At 41.5% G+C, this 14,975-nt stretch overlaps 1 protein-coding gene across 13 annotated transcripts in view; it reads left to right on the forward strand.

Moving 5' to 3' along the window:
* Nucleotides 1–14,975, forward strand: part of ERC1 (ELKS/RAB6-interacting/CAST family member 1) — a 540,801-nt gene that overhangs the window by 486,080 nt on the left and 39,746 nt on the right. For 12 of the 13 annotated variants that reach the window (XR_001830105.2, XR_001830104.2, XR_005202930.1 and 9 more), the window contains one exon: nt 3,961–4,149. Coding sequence is in view for 8 of the 13 variants with exons in the window: in XM_017545489.2 (XP_017400978.1) it covers nt 3,961–4,149 (189 nt within the window). In the remaining 5 variants the exon portion in view is untranslated. Of the gene's footprint in view, nt 1–3,960; nt 4,150–14,975 lie in introns of those variants that run through there. The other variant, XM_017545492.2, reaches the window with a different exon arrangement.

The following is a 14,975-nucleotide window of genomic DNA, read 5'->3' on the forward strand; positions in this document are numbered from 1 at the left end:
AGAGTCTTGCTGTGTTCCCCAGGCTGGTCTCAAACTCTGTCCTTAAGCAGTCCTCCTGCCTCACCCTTACTTTTTTTGTGTGTGACAAAGTCTCGCTCTGTTGCCCAGGCTGGAGTGCAGAAGTACAATCTCAGCTCACTGCAACCTCCACTTCCTGGGTTCAGGCGATTCTCATGCCTCAGCCTACTAAGTAGCTGAGGCTAACAGGTACATGCCACCACGCCCAGCTACTTTTTGTATTTTTAGTAGAGACGGGATTTCCCATGTTGGTCAGGCTGCTCTCAAACTCCTGACCTCAGGTGATCATTCACCTTTGCCTCCCAAAGTGCTGGGATTGCAGGCATGAACCACCATACCCGACCTCAGCTTTACTTTTTAGGTTTTCAAATGGACTCTGAAATTTTTCAGAATATCAAATGCCATCATGTTTATTTAATCAATTATCCTTCAGCATAAAATGCATTTAAATCATTTTGATTTTTTTGGTTTGGTTTTTTTGTTTGTTTGTTTTGAGACAGAGTCTTACTGTGATGCCCAAGCTGGAGTGCAATGGCAAGATCTCGGCTCACTGCAACCTCTGCCTCCCAGGTTCAAACAATTCTCCTGCTCCAGCCTCCTGACTAGCTGTGACTTCAGCACGCACCACCATGCCCAGCTGGTTTTTGTATTTTTTTTTAGTAGAAACGAGGTTTCCCCATATTGGCCAGGCTGGTCTCAAACTCCTGATCTTAAGTGATCTGCCCACCTCAGCCTCCCAGAGTGCTGGGATTACAGGCGTGAGCCACTGTGCCAGGCCGAAATTTATTTTTTATTAAGAATAAGGACCTAAAAAGTCAGCATCCCCAGTCAAAGTAGTAGTTGGAGTGAGCTAATATCTTTTAAAATTCCATTTTACTATAAGGAACTTGACCTTCTCAATATGACCATTTATCACATTATCCCCTTTCTTCATGGTTATACTTTTTTCTTCCAGTTTGTCAATCAAAGGTAATTACCTAAAATAATCAGCTCTTTCAGCCTTTGCAGCCCAGATGTAGCATTTGTCATGGCAGCTGTATATACACAAACATGCTTGTTTGCACTAAGAGAATGGGAATAAATTGCACAAACCCAATGAAAATCCCAAAAGTGATTTTTTAAATCAATATATCTGTGAAAGAATGTAGAGAAAACCAAGCTTTTAAAAAATGAGTAATGAAATAGGGATGCATTACTTGGCATCATGGAGGATATTGTAATAGAACCATGATTAAACTGTGTCTTCATTGGTGCACAAAGTGTATTTGCAGTTAAAATAATGTTACCTTTAAAGACTGCACTTGGAATTCTTTTTAATTTTTCCACAACAAGCAGTGTGTATGTGTGTGTGTAACTCTGTCGCCCAGGCTGGAGCGCAGTGGCGCCATCTTGTCTCACTGCAACCTCTGCCTCCTGGGTTCAAGCAATTCTCTAGCCTCAGACTCCCGAGTACCTGGGATTACAGGCACACGCCACCACATCCAGCTAATTTTTGTGTTTTTAGTAGAGACAAGGTTTCACCATGCTGGCCAGGCTGCTCTTGAACTTCTGACCTCAAGTGATCTGCCTGCCTTGGCCTCCCAAAGTGCTGGGATTACAGGCATGAGCCACCATGCCCAGCCACAACAAGTATATATTTATGCTCAGAAATAAAATACAATACTTTTGAAAGGCTGGCGCTGTTTGCCAAAAGCTATCCAACTTCCCCACTCTAAATTCTCTGATTGATTGAAACACTCTCTTTTTTCTGTAACAGGCTGTGTTGACATCCCTGTCGTAGGTAGGAAATTCCAGCACAGAACTGGTACCAGAAACCTGCTGATTAGGAGTCTCTTATAGAGGCCAGGAGCCTTTCACAACAGCACTTTGGTGTTTATCCTTTATCCTTAGAGAGAGAGAGTTTTAAAAACAAAAATAATGCTGGCCGAGCACACTGGCTCACGCCTGTAATCTCAGCACTTTGGGAGACCAAGGTGGGCAGATCACTTGAGGTCAGGAGATCAAGACCATCCTGGCCAACATGGTGAAACCCCATCTCTACTAAAAATACAAAAATTAGCTGGGTGTGGTGGCACATGCCTGTAGTCACAGCTACTCGGGAAGCTAAGGCAGGAGAATTGCTTGAACCCAGGAGGCAGAGTTTGCAGTGAGCCAAGATCACACCACTGCACTCCAGCCTGGCAACAGAGTGAGACTCCATTTCAAAAAAAAAAATTATAATGCTAAATTGATTCATTTTCTCTTGTTTGTCTAGCCAGACTCCAGCTTCTATGTTATTTTATACTGTATAGATCTAAACTGAACTCTGATCTTTTTAGTAAACTAAAGATTGTTTTAGCCACTAAGCTCTTGCTCTTTATTCTCTCTTAATTATTTCCTGGAAATAATATTAGAAACAAAGGAAATATGCTGTATTTATTATGCAGCCATTGAAAACATATTTTCAGTCATATATAATGCAGTGAACAGTACTCACAATACAATGGTAGTTAAAGAATGTGTCAAACGAAATGTGAAGTATGATACTGTTAGAAGCTGATTTATATAAATTTATTAAAAGACTTGGCATAAAAATTACCAAAATGTTACAAATGATTACTTCTTGATGCAAGTGTATGCAATTGTCTTATTTCCTTTATATTTTTCCTTTTTCCTCAATTTTTCGGAGTAAAATGTATATTGTTTTTATAATGAAAACATAAAACTATATTTGCTTAAAAAACTCTTATTTAAAAAGAAATAAAGGAAGGTGACAGGAGCAGTCCTCTGTGGGGGTCCAAGGAGGAATCAGTGTTACTGTGGAAAGTAATACTAGGCCTTGCTTCTGTTGACTTGAAGATTATTGAGCTCCCAATTTATTAGTTAGGCCAGAGGTGTCCTGTTGATGAAAATTGCCAGGCTGGTGACATACAACAGGTGCAGACCTCTGTAGTGTGAGCCCTGGGAACACACTGAGAACTGCCAGCGTTTTGGCAGTGCTTCGCAGCACTCACAGCTGCTGTATTTCAAGCAGGTGCTGCTCTAACACTTCAGTGTTCTGTGATGTGAGGTCTGGCCCCACTCTCCCTGAACACTCCAGGCTTTGACCACCTCCCAAATACCTGGCCAGACTATTGTCACGAGAGCTGTCAAATGAAATCCTGGGGCAGGAGTCATCAGTCATTTAGTGCGCTTCCAGAAGGAATCAAAGGAGTATCTGTTCATGCAGGGGAAAGGAAAGAGAAAAGAAAAAATGGAGAGCAAGTCTGTTCCTTCAGAAAAACACAGAACCAATGTTACAACTAAGAATTTTAGAGTCCTTGGCTGTGAGTCAGGTGTTTGGTGTTATATAAGGATTTATCAGTCACTGTTTCAGAAGAGTATCGGAAAACCTCTGTGAAATGAATGAGGGGAGCATAAGCCAGGATGAGGCAGAATTCATAAGTTCCCTCATCACATCTCTTGGCCAAGAAAAACATGCACTTTCTCCAGAGACGGAATTCTTCTTCCATTCCAGGAGGTGGAGGAACATTTGAAGTATATGTAGTCCAGGATTTCAGATGAGCAGCTTTCACTAGGAGTTTTTTGTAATCCACTCATACATAAGTGAAAAGAGAAATTGTGAGGTAACTGGAGTCTTTCTGTATCAGGAATAGCATCTCTGTAAAAACAAGTCAGTCCTGTGCTTAATCCCTGCCTCAATACAGAGCTATCCGTCCATCTAGTGTGGATATATTAAACCAGCATTCTCTCCCTGTCTCCCAGAAGGACAGCTGGGTGTGACAGCATAAATGTGTGACAGTGTGTGAAAATGTTTCTATAATCTTGAAGATTTCAGTAGTGATTAGAAGAGCTTTAGCCTCTGGTCAATTTTCTTTTACTTGGGAGGCATAAAGAATATTTGAGTCCCTTATTTCAGACTGACCTTGACTTTTCTTATTGTTATGATTTCTTTTGCCTTAGATCATCCAGCCCCTCTTAGAACTTGACCAAAATAGAAGTAAATTAAAGTTGTACATTGGACACCTGACAGCCCTCTGCCATGACCGAGACCCCCTGATCCTCCGTGGACTCACTCCACCAGCTTCCTATAACTTGGACGATGACCAGGCGGCTTGGGAGAATGAGCTGCAGAAGATGACCCAGGGGCAGGTGAGCCTCTCACTCACACTTTGACAAGAGCCTGTGAAAATCTGTTTGCTGTGTAGGTTGATGCAGCGGAGGTACCTTGGGGAATTCCATGTTCAGATTCAAGATTTTGGGGTGATGAAGGGTTTCCAGATACCATTTTTTAAATGATTTTTCATTGCTTTTTTATTGTTTTATTTTTTTAATTCACAAATTAAAAATGCATATTTCTCATGTACAACATGTAATTTTGAAGTGTTTGTCCATTGTGGAATGGCTGAATAGAGCTAATTAACATTTGCATTACCTCATATACTTTTCATTTTTGAGTATGTGTGTGGTGAAAACAGTTAAAATCTACCTAGCAATACATTGTTATTAAGTATAGTCAGCATGTTGTACACTAGATCTCTCTTTTTTATTTATTTATTTATTTTTTTGAGACAGAATCTTGCTCTGTCATCCAGGCTGGAGTGCAATGGTGCAGTCTTAGTCACTGCAACCTCCACCTCCTGGGTTCAAGCCATTCTCCTGCCTCAGCCTCCCAGGTAGCTGGGACTACAGGCATGCACCACCATGCCCTGCTAATTTTTTTGTATTTTTAGTAGAGATGGGGTTTCACCATGCTGGCCAGGCTGGTCTCAAACTCCTGACCTCAAGTGATCTGCCCACTGCGGCCTCCCAAAGTGCTGGGATTACAGACGTGAGCCACTGGACCTGGCCAGTTGTACACTAGCTCTCTTGAACTTATTCCTCCTTATCTAACTGAAATTTTGAAACCTTTTAGCAACATCTTTCCAGTCCCTGGTAACCACCATTTTCCTCTTAGATTCAAGATTCTTGACAATGAATAGTCTTTCAACAGATATTTGGAATTACCTTTTGAAGGAAATACTGCTCAATTCTTGCCTCAGTGTAACTTACTCAAGTATCAGGAAGGGCTGATTTATAAGGGAGAAGGCCAAGGACAATCTGTTAACATTGTCATAAGTTATTACATAGAAGTGGCAGCCACTGAAGGAAAGTCTGAGTAGTTTAGGTTAATCCCATGTCGTAGTCCATTCAGGCTGGTAAAACAAAGTAGCACAGACTGGGCAGCTGATAAACAGCAGACATTTATTTCTCTCTGTTCTGGAGGCTGGAAGTCCCAGATCAGGGGCCCCGGGATTGTTGGTTTCTGGTTCCTTTTTTCCTATTGCATTCTGCAGACCTCATGAACTAATTACCTCCCAAAGGCCCACCTCCTAATTCCATCACATTGGGGGTTGGGATTTCACCATATGAATTGAGGGGAGGAGGGTAAACATTCTGTCCATAGTACTCCCTATACTACATTTTCTGTTTACTGTCACCTCTAAAAATCCAGTGATTCTTTTTTTTTTACATGTTATGATTTTTGGTTCAATAAAGACAGGGTAATGCTAGCCTGGAGACAAAAATCAGGAATAAAAGAAACAGAAGACAGGATGAAGTAGGGATGGAGTACATACATGGAAAGGGAAGCAAAGAAAAAGTTGATAAACACTGAGAAATAAACAGAAAAAGAGAAAAACAGGTCAGTTTTTTAATTTAAAGCTCCTTTTGCTCCTAGTTTACTGATAGAGGTCAGTGATATTCCTTACCCCTTTCATACTTAATCATACCAACAGAAGTCTAAAGAAATGCACAGATGTTGTAAACTTACTAACACTCTTCATCAGAACTTTGAAGCTATGCACTATTTCTAGCTAAATACTTTCTATTTGTTAAATATTGTTTGTTTATTCATGGTGTGTAAAGGTAAATTGTATTTAATACAAAATTTCCTGTGGTATGATATTAAAGATAACAGTGACAACCCACAAGTCAAGAAATGCAACCTGGTGAGACTTAGAGCTGTACTTACTTTCCCATGATGTGGATATTTCCTAATAGTTCATAGACATAATTTCACAGCCTAACTAGTTATCCAAGACACCTCATTTATTTGCTGTGAAAAGATAAGACCTACTTCTCAAATTTAGCATGTTGCCATAGGAATTTTATTTTCTTCTTTTTTTAAAAATAGAGACAGGGTTTCACCATGTTGGCCAGGATGGTCTTGATCTCCTGATCTCAGGTGATCCGCCCACCTCGGCCTCCCAAAGTGCTGGGATTACAGGCGTGAGCTACCGCGTCTGGTCCAGGAATTTTAATTTCTTTCTTTCTTTCTTGAAAGAGGAAAAAAATGTAAAGGACAGTATTAAATTCAGTGAGGTGCTGTGGCTTACACCTATAGTCCCAGCTACTCAAGAGGCTGAGGCAGGAGGATTGCTTGAGCACAGGAGTTCAAGGCTACCATGAGCTATGATTATGCTACTATACTCTAGCCTGGGTGGTGACAAAGTGAGACCCTGTTTCCAAATAGAGAAAAAAAAGAAAAGAAAGGAAAAAAAAGGACCGTATTAAATTCCTAATAGCTCCTTTTTATATTGATAACCATATAGTAAAAATGTAATGGAAATAAATAAATATATACATAATTACAATGCAGTCAAAAGCCCATCGCAAACAGGGCCCATGGCTATTCATTTTAGAGACTTTTGCTTCTGAATTTTGCAGAAAAACAGTGCTTCTTAAAACCAGTGCTGCCAGGCACAGTGGCTCACACCTGTAATCCCAGCACTTTGGGAGGCTGAGACAGGAGAATCCCTTGAGCACAGGAGTTCAAAACCAGCCTGGGCAACATATCAAGACCTCGTCTTTACAAATAATTAAAATTATCCAGACACGGTATCACATCCCTGTAGCCCCAGATGCTCAGGTAGCTAAGGTGGGAGGATGGCGTGAGCCTGGACAATCGTGGCTGCAGTGAGCTGAGATTGTGCCACTGTACTCCAGCCTGGGTGGCAGAGCAAGACCCCATCTCAAAAAAAAAAAACCTTAGTGCTTCTTAATGTATTAAAGTTTAACTGGCATTAAATTATTGCTTTATAAAATAGCTTGTCTTTGTTTTGTTTTTGTTTTGGAGGCAGAGTCTCACTCTGTCACCCAGGCTGGAGTATAGTAGTGCGATCTCCGCTCACTGCAAACTCCGCCTCTCAGGTTCATACAATTCTCATGCCTCAGCCTCTTGAATAGTGGGGACTACAGGTGCACAACACCATGCCTGGCTAATTTTTTGTATTTTAGTATGTTGCCCAGGCTGGTCTTGAACTCCTGAGCTCAGGCAGTCTGCCCACCTCGGCCTCCTGAAGTTCTAGGATTACAGGAATGAGTGACCATGCCTGGCCAGCTTGTCTTTGAAATGGAAAAGGCATTTCTGCTCAGTCTTGTATTTTCAGTATGCCTGGATGGACTTAATCTTACCAAAGGGGAAAAAAAAAAACCATCTTCAGGGTGAGACCAAGATAGAAAATTTCAAACTAAGGATTTTTCAGCCAGTTTTGAGTGAATGAAACCTGATTAATAGACTTCCCATTGCACATTGTGTTACAGTCAAGCTACTGCACTCATCCAAACAATTGTGCTCACACACATGAACTCTGTTAATATTGTCATGTTTCCCCTTAATTGAGAATGTACTTCCGTTACTGAAGTTATTGTTTGAGGTGTGTGAAATTGTATTCTCCTCAATAGTCCCTGAGAAACGAGAGACCTGGATCATCTACAGAGAATACAAAAACTAACAACCCCTATTATAAGTTTCCTCATAGCTTCTAAAGATTGGTGGAGAAACCAACCCATTTCCTGCTTCCTTACCCCAAGTAAGAATCTAAGGGGGTAGTGTAGGTTGTCTAACAATACAAAATGACTTGCCTGTGAAAGTATTGTGATCAGAGTTTTGACTTCAGCTTTAAAGGCCAAGAAACATAAGATGTGAGTCACTGCCAAATATGCATATTGTTTTATTTTGTGTGCATGTTTTGTTTATGGTTTTGTTTTTGTGATGCAGAGCCTTCTGCTCCTGACATTTGTATTTGTCACCTCATATCTCCAGTGCATTTCATGCCATCATGCTCCCCGTAACACCACCCCCGTAAGGACAAGACAAGAACTTTGTCTTTTTCAGTGCTAGGGCAGTGCAGAAGGGAAATGTGGGGTCAGAACCCCCAGACAGAGTCCCCACTGGGATGCTGACTAGTGGAGCTGTGAGAAGAAGGCCACTGTTCTCAAGACCCCAGAACAGTAGATCCACCGCTGGTTTCCACCGTGCACCGGGAAAAGCCATAGGCACTCAATGCCAGCCCATGAAAGCAGCTGGCAGGGGGGCTGTGCCTGGGACCCCTACCTCTTTCACAGCGCGACCTGGATGTGAGACATGAAGTTAAAGGAGATTATTTTGGAACTTTAAGGTTTAGTAACTGCCCTATTGGATTTTGGACTTGCCTGGGGCCTGTAGCTTCCTCGTTTGGGCCAGTTTCTCCCATTTGGAATGGGTCTATTTACCCAATGCCTGTACCCTCCTTGTATCCAGGAAGTAACTAGCGTGCTTTTGATTTTACAGGCTCATAGGTGGAAGGAACTTGCCTTGCCTCAGATGAGACTTTGGACTTGGACTTTGGGTTTAATGCTGGAATGAGCTAAGACTTAGAGGGACTCAATTGGGAAGGCATGATTGTGTTTTGAACTGTGAGGACATGAGATTTGGGAGGGGCCAGGGGCAGAAAGCTATGGATCAGCTGTGTCCCCACCCAGATCTCATCTTGAATTGTAGTGCCCATAATCCCCACATGTTGTGGGAGGGACCCATGGGAGGTAATTGAATCATGGGAGTGGTTACCCGCCCCCCTGCTGTTCTCATGATAGTGAGTAACTTCTTATGAGATTTGATGGCTTTATAAGGGGCTTTTCCCCCTTTGCTTGGCACTTCTGTCTCCTGCCACCATGATTGTGAGTTTCTTGAGGCTTTCCCAGCCAGGCAGAATTGAGTCAATTAAACTCTTTCCTTTATAAATTACCCACTCTCAGGTATTTCTTCATAGCAGCATGAGAATAGGCTGATACACTATGTCTTTATGTTCAAAGCAGGTTTCCTGTAGAGAGCATGTATCAAATCAGTAATTGTCTTCTGATTGAAATGTTTAGAACATTTGCACCTGTTATAATTATTGACATAGTCAAGTTAAATCTATCATCTTTATATTTATTTGTTTCATCTACTGTTTTTTCCTCTGTTTCTGTTTTCTTTTAAATTAATTATTTTTTATTATTTCATTTTATTTCCACTAGTGGCTTAAAGCTCAACTCCCCACCCCTTTTAAGTGATTGCTCTGTGGTTTACAGTATACAGTTTTAGCTTATCATAGTCGAATCTTGAAAACATACCACTTCAGACATAGTATAGGAATCTGCCAATAGTATACTTCTGTTTTCTTTGTCTCACACTTGATGCTATTGTTGGCATACATTTTATTCCTTTGTATATTATAAACCCCATAGTACATTGCTACTTTTTGCTTTAATCAGTTAACTTTTTTCAAACATAAATTTTACCATGTTAAAAATTTTTACGTGTACAGTTCAGTGTTATATTTATAATGTAAACTATCACCACCCATCCATCTCTGTACCTCTTTTCATCTTGCAAAACTGAAACTATGCTTGTTTAACAATAGCTCCCCATCCTCCCTTCCCCCACTATTCTATCTTCTTTGTCTCTGATTTTACTTCTCTAAGGACTTCATGTAAATGGAATCATGCAGTATTTGTCTTCTTGTGACTGGCTTATTTCATTTAGCAAGGTTCATCAGGGTTTCACAGGGTTTATCTGTGTTGTGGCTTGTGTCAGAATTTCCCTCCTTTTTAAGGCTATTCTTATATGTATATACCACATTTTCCTTATTCGTTCTTCTATTGATGGACACTTGGGTTGCTTCCACATTTTAGCTTTATTATCATGAATAATGCTGCTATGAACTTGGGTATATAAATATCTTTTTGAGACCTTGCTCTACATTCTTTTGGTATAAAATCAAAAGAGGTGAAATTGCTGGACTATGTGGTAATCCTATTTTCAGTTTTTGGAGTGACCTTCCTACTGTTTTCCACAGCCACTGTACCAATTTCTCACCAGCAGTATACAAGGGTTCCAATTTCTCCATAAGGCTAACATTTGTTATTTTGTGGTCTTTGGTGTGTTTTTTTTGTTTTTTTTTTTTGTGTGTTTTTTTGGTGTGTTTTTTAAATAGTGGCCATCCTAATGGATGTAAGGTGCCATCTCATAGTTTTGATTTCCATTTCCCTAATGATTCATGATGTTGAGCATCTCTTCATGTGCTTATTGGCCATTTGTATTTCTTCTTTGGAGAAATATCTATTCAATTTTCAGCCTATTTTTGAATCAGATTCTGTTGTTGTTGTTGTTACTGAGTTTTAGAAGTTCTGTATATATTTTAATATTTATCCCTAACCAGATATCTGATTTGTAAATATTTTCTCCCATTCTGTGGTTACCTTCTTACTATTACTGTGTTAATAGTGTCTTTTGATGTACAAATTCTTTTATTTTTGTGAAGTCTCATAACTTATTGAGACTGGGTACAGTGGCTCATGCCTGTAATCCCAGCACTTTGGGAGGCCAAAGCAGGAGGATTGCTTGAGGCCAGGAGTTGAAGACTAGCCTGGACAATGGTAAAAACCTTATCTCTACAAAAATTTAAACTTAAATTTAAAAATTAGCTGGATGTAGTGGTGTGTGCCTGCAGTCCCACCTACTCAGGAGACTCAGGTGGGAGGATCACTTTGGCCCAGGCGTTCAAGGTTGCAGTGAGTTATGATCATGCCACTGCACTCCAGCCTGGGCCACAGAATGAGACCCTGTCTCAGTAAATTAAAAATAAATTTTAAAAAAGAACTTCCTTTTAAAAGTCTTGTAGTACAGGTCACCTGGTAATGAATTCTGTTTTATTTGTCTGAAAAAATGTTTTTTATAACCTTTGGCTATGGCCAGAATTGTGTCCCCACTCCTAAAATTCCTGTGTTGAAGTCCTAACCCTCAGCACCTCAAAGTGTGACTATATTTAGAGATAAGACCTATAAAGAGATAATTAAGTTAAAATGAGGCTATTAGGGTGAACCCTGATCCAGTGTGACCAGTATCCTTTTAAGAGACACACCAGGGTACACACACAGAGGAAAATACCACGTAAGGGCAAAGCAAGAAAGTGGCCATCTATAAGCCAAGGAGAGAGGCCTCAGAAGAAATGAAACCTGCTAATACTTTGATCTTGGACTTCTGGCCTCCAGAACTGTAAGAAAATTAATTTCTGTTGTTTAAGCCATGCAGACTGTGGTATTTTATTGTGGCAACCCTGGAAAACTAATGCACCTTGTTTGTGAGATGTTCTCCTCTGGGCACAGATTTCTTGGTTGACAGGGAATTTTTTTTCCTCTTTCTTTTAATTCTTTTAAGATGTGGTTCCATTTTCTTTTGGCACGTATACTTTCTGTGGAAGTCTGCTATATTCTTTTTTTCTTTTTCTTTTTCTTTTTTTGAGGCAGTGTTTTGCTCTTGTTGCCTAGGCTAGAGTGCAGTGGTACAGTCTCTGCTCACTACAACCGCCACCTCCTGGGTTTAAGTGATTCTCCTGCCTCAGCTTCCCAAGCAGCTGGGATTATAGGCATGCGCCACCACACACAGCTAATTTTGTATTTTTAGTAGAGATGGGGTTTCACCGTGTTGGTCAGGCTAGTCTGAAACTCCTGACCTCAGGTGATCCACCCGCCTTGGCCTCCCAAAGCGCTAGGATTACAGGTGTGAGCCACTACACCCAGCTGGAAGTCTGCTATATTCATATAGCTTTGTTTTGGGGTGAAAGGGTGGGTGGGTGGGTTGGCTGGTTTGTTGGTTGATAAACCGTGTTCTTTTTTCTCCAGCTGCTTTCAAGATATTCTCTTTATCTTTAATTTTCAACCATTTGATAATGTACCTAACACAACTAGGTACATTATCAAATGGCATATTTATCCTGTTTAGAATTATCTGAGCCCCTTCTCTGGATCTGCGTTTTGTTGTCTTTCATTAGTTTTGGAAAATTATTGGCCATTACCTCTTCAGATATATCTTCTGCCCGCTTCTTTCTTCTCCTTTTATAACTACCATTACGTATTTGTTAGATCATTTGAGAGTCCCATAGCTCTTGGATTTCTATTCTGTTCTGTTTTCCACATTTTCTTACTAAACTTGAAGTTTTCTGTTATTAGTTTGGGTAATTTCTATTGATCTATCTTTAAGTTCACTTTCTTTGTGTGTGTGTCTCATTTTTTATTAAATGTTAAATAGTATCATTGCTTCTCGGCCTTTTGGCTAACATCAAGTGTATTAAATGTTAATAGTCTAAGTAAAAAGAACAGTAGAAACCAAGGTAAATAATACTTATATCTGGAAATATACCTTCCTCTTCTTCTGCCAGGCCATTAGCATTGGGGACTGAATCAAGTAAGTCTCTAATTGAGCTGGGTTTGGGCTTCTTTCCACTATAGTTACCTTCATTGCGCCACAGGCCTTAAGATTTCCAGTGGTGGATTGCCACTTTCGTATGCCTAATGTGAGCTCTATGGTGCAGATGTTTCTGTTTCATGCTTCCCTCTCAGCTTTCAGCATGTCCTTCGTGCCTGCACTGCAGAGGGCTTTCTCTCCATGCTCTTGTCCTTCTCCAAGCAGTAGACTGTTGTTGTTACTCAATATAAGACTCTGGGTTGGTCAGGAGTGGCTTCTTCATTTTCCTGCTCCAGTCTCGATCTTGGTGCTTCTGTCCCACCTCCAATGGCAGACAACATCTACCCATACTCAGCACAGGTCCAGACTGTTGGCACATTTTCTACCCTCTCCGCAGTAGCAGCAGACTTCCAGTTTGAATCAGTTCATAATTTAGGGGGCCTACTGGACTCCCTGTCTCCCTCCTGGCAACAGTTTGCTTTTGCCTAATGTCAGCACAAGAGGTAGGGCAGATTTTGTACTCCTTCTCTAGCGTAGGAACAGAGGCCTGGGTTTCTTCCCTGCCCCCAGCAGCACACAGCTTTTTCTGTCACGGTAGGGCTGGGTTCCAGGCACTGAAGTCTTTCTTGCCCTTCTCTGGGTCTCATGTTCTTAAAGAATGATAGCATGAGAATCAGAAGGGATTTAAGATGTTCTTTCCGCCCAATTTGGAAAGTCTCTTCCCTGGCACATTTCTTTTTCTTCATATCAAAGGAAAGCCCAGGGTACAGGTGGAACTCATGGGCCTGTCACCACTGGAGCCAGTCATATCCGTGCTCACACAGGCCAGAGCATGGCTAGATTTCTCTCATATTCCTGCTCTGCCCTCAGTGTTGGCAGGCCCACACCTCTGCACCATAGAGGAGTGCTCTCTCAGTTTCCTGCTCTATGCCCAATCTTTCCAACAAAGCCAGTGGGAACCAGTGGAAGAGTTGGACAGTGGGTGTGTACTCCTTTGTGTCTGGAGCTCTGAGGGATTTGGATCTGTCACGCTCTTTTCTTTCTACCCGCTTTATGGCTGCCACCTCTTCCTCCAGTGTGCTACCAGAGGTGTGTCCCATCTCTCCTCAAATGGGCTCATTACCTATGAATTTAGTTCACCTAGTTACCTTGGGATTGCCACTCCGATGAGCTAAAAAAATTTTTTTTTTAATTTTGTAGCTTGTCCAGCCTGTTCTTGTTAGTGTGGGAACAATGTTCTTTCAGGGATTTCTACATTCTGTGCAGTAGTGGTACTCCTTATAAACTTGGGTTATTGTCAGTTTTCAAGGTAAAAGAAGAAAATACACAAAGGGACCAGGCACAGTGACTCACACCTGTAATCCCAACACTTTGGGAGGCCGAGGCAGGCGGATCACAAGGTCAAGAAATCAAGACCATCCTGGCCAACTTGGTGAAACCCTGTCTCTACTAAAGATACAAAAATTAGCTGGGCCTGGTGGCACGTGCCTGTAGTCTCAGCTACTTCGGAGGCTGAGAGGTAGGAGAAGTGCTTGAACCCAGGAGGCGGAGGTTGCAGTGAGCCGAGATCATACCACTGCACTCCAGCCCGGGCAACAGTGTGAGACTCCGTCTCAAAAAAAGAAAAGAAAAGAAAATACACAAAAGGCATTATTTTAAGGCTTTCAGCATCTCCTGGTCCTTTGCACATGTTTACACAAAGTTCTCTTTATCTAGCACGCACAAGTTCTACCTACTTGGACAGCTGTAGTCTATTAACTTATGTGCCAATTTTTTAAATACATTTCTGTATAGAATACATATAAAAGAGAGATGATTGTATATGCATTCTTAGGCTTTTTGAATGCTGACAGATTACTGGTATTTTAATTTGTGCTTACTTGGATAGGCGGGGTGAACTATTTGAACAGCAAGAGAGAGAACATGGTAACGTCTCATGTTACCATGCTCTGGTAATACCATGCTATGGCTCACGCCTATAATCCTAACACTTTTTGAGGCCAAGGCGGCCGGATCACTTGAGGCCTGGGGTTTGAGACCAGACTGGCCAACATGGCAAAACCCCTCTATACCAAAAATAAAAAATTTAGCCGGGAATGGTGGCACACTCCTGTAATCCCAGCTATTCAGGTGGCTGAGGCAGGAGAATCGCTTGAACTCAGGAGGTGGCGGTTGCAGTGAGCTGAGATCACGTCAATACACTCAGCCTGGGGGACAGAATGAGACTCCAGCCCTCACCCCTCCCCATCAAAAAAGAATGGTAGCATGAGAAGAATCAGAGGGGAAACAAGGTGTTCCTTCTGCTCAACCAGTTTGAAAAATCTTTTTGGACCAAATAGAAATAAAACTCAAGGAACATACCCAAGAGAACGGTCCCCACATCTTACACTGTCTCCCCTCTCTCCCCCTCCCCCCCTTCTCCTTCCCCTCTCCCCTCTCCTCCCCTCTCCCC

Source organism: Cebus imitator, unplaced genomic scaffold (genome assembly GCF_001604975.1).
Source record: "Cebus imitator isolate Cc_AM_T3 unplaced genomic scaffold, Cebus_imitator-1.0 Scaffold179, whole genome shotgun sequence".
Lineage (NCBI taxonomy): Eukaryota > Metazoa > Chordata > Mammalia > Primates > Cebidae > Cebus > Cebus imitator.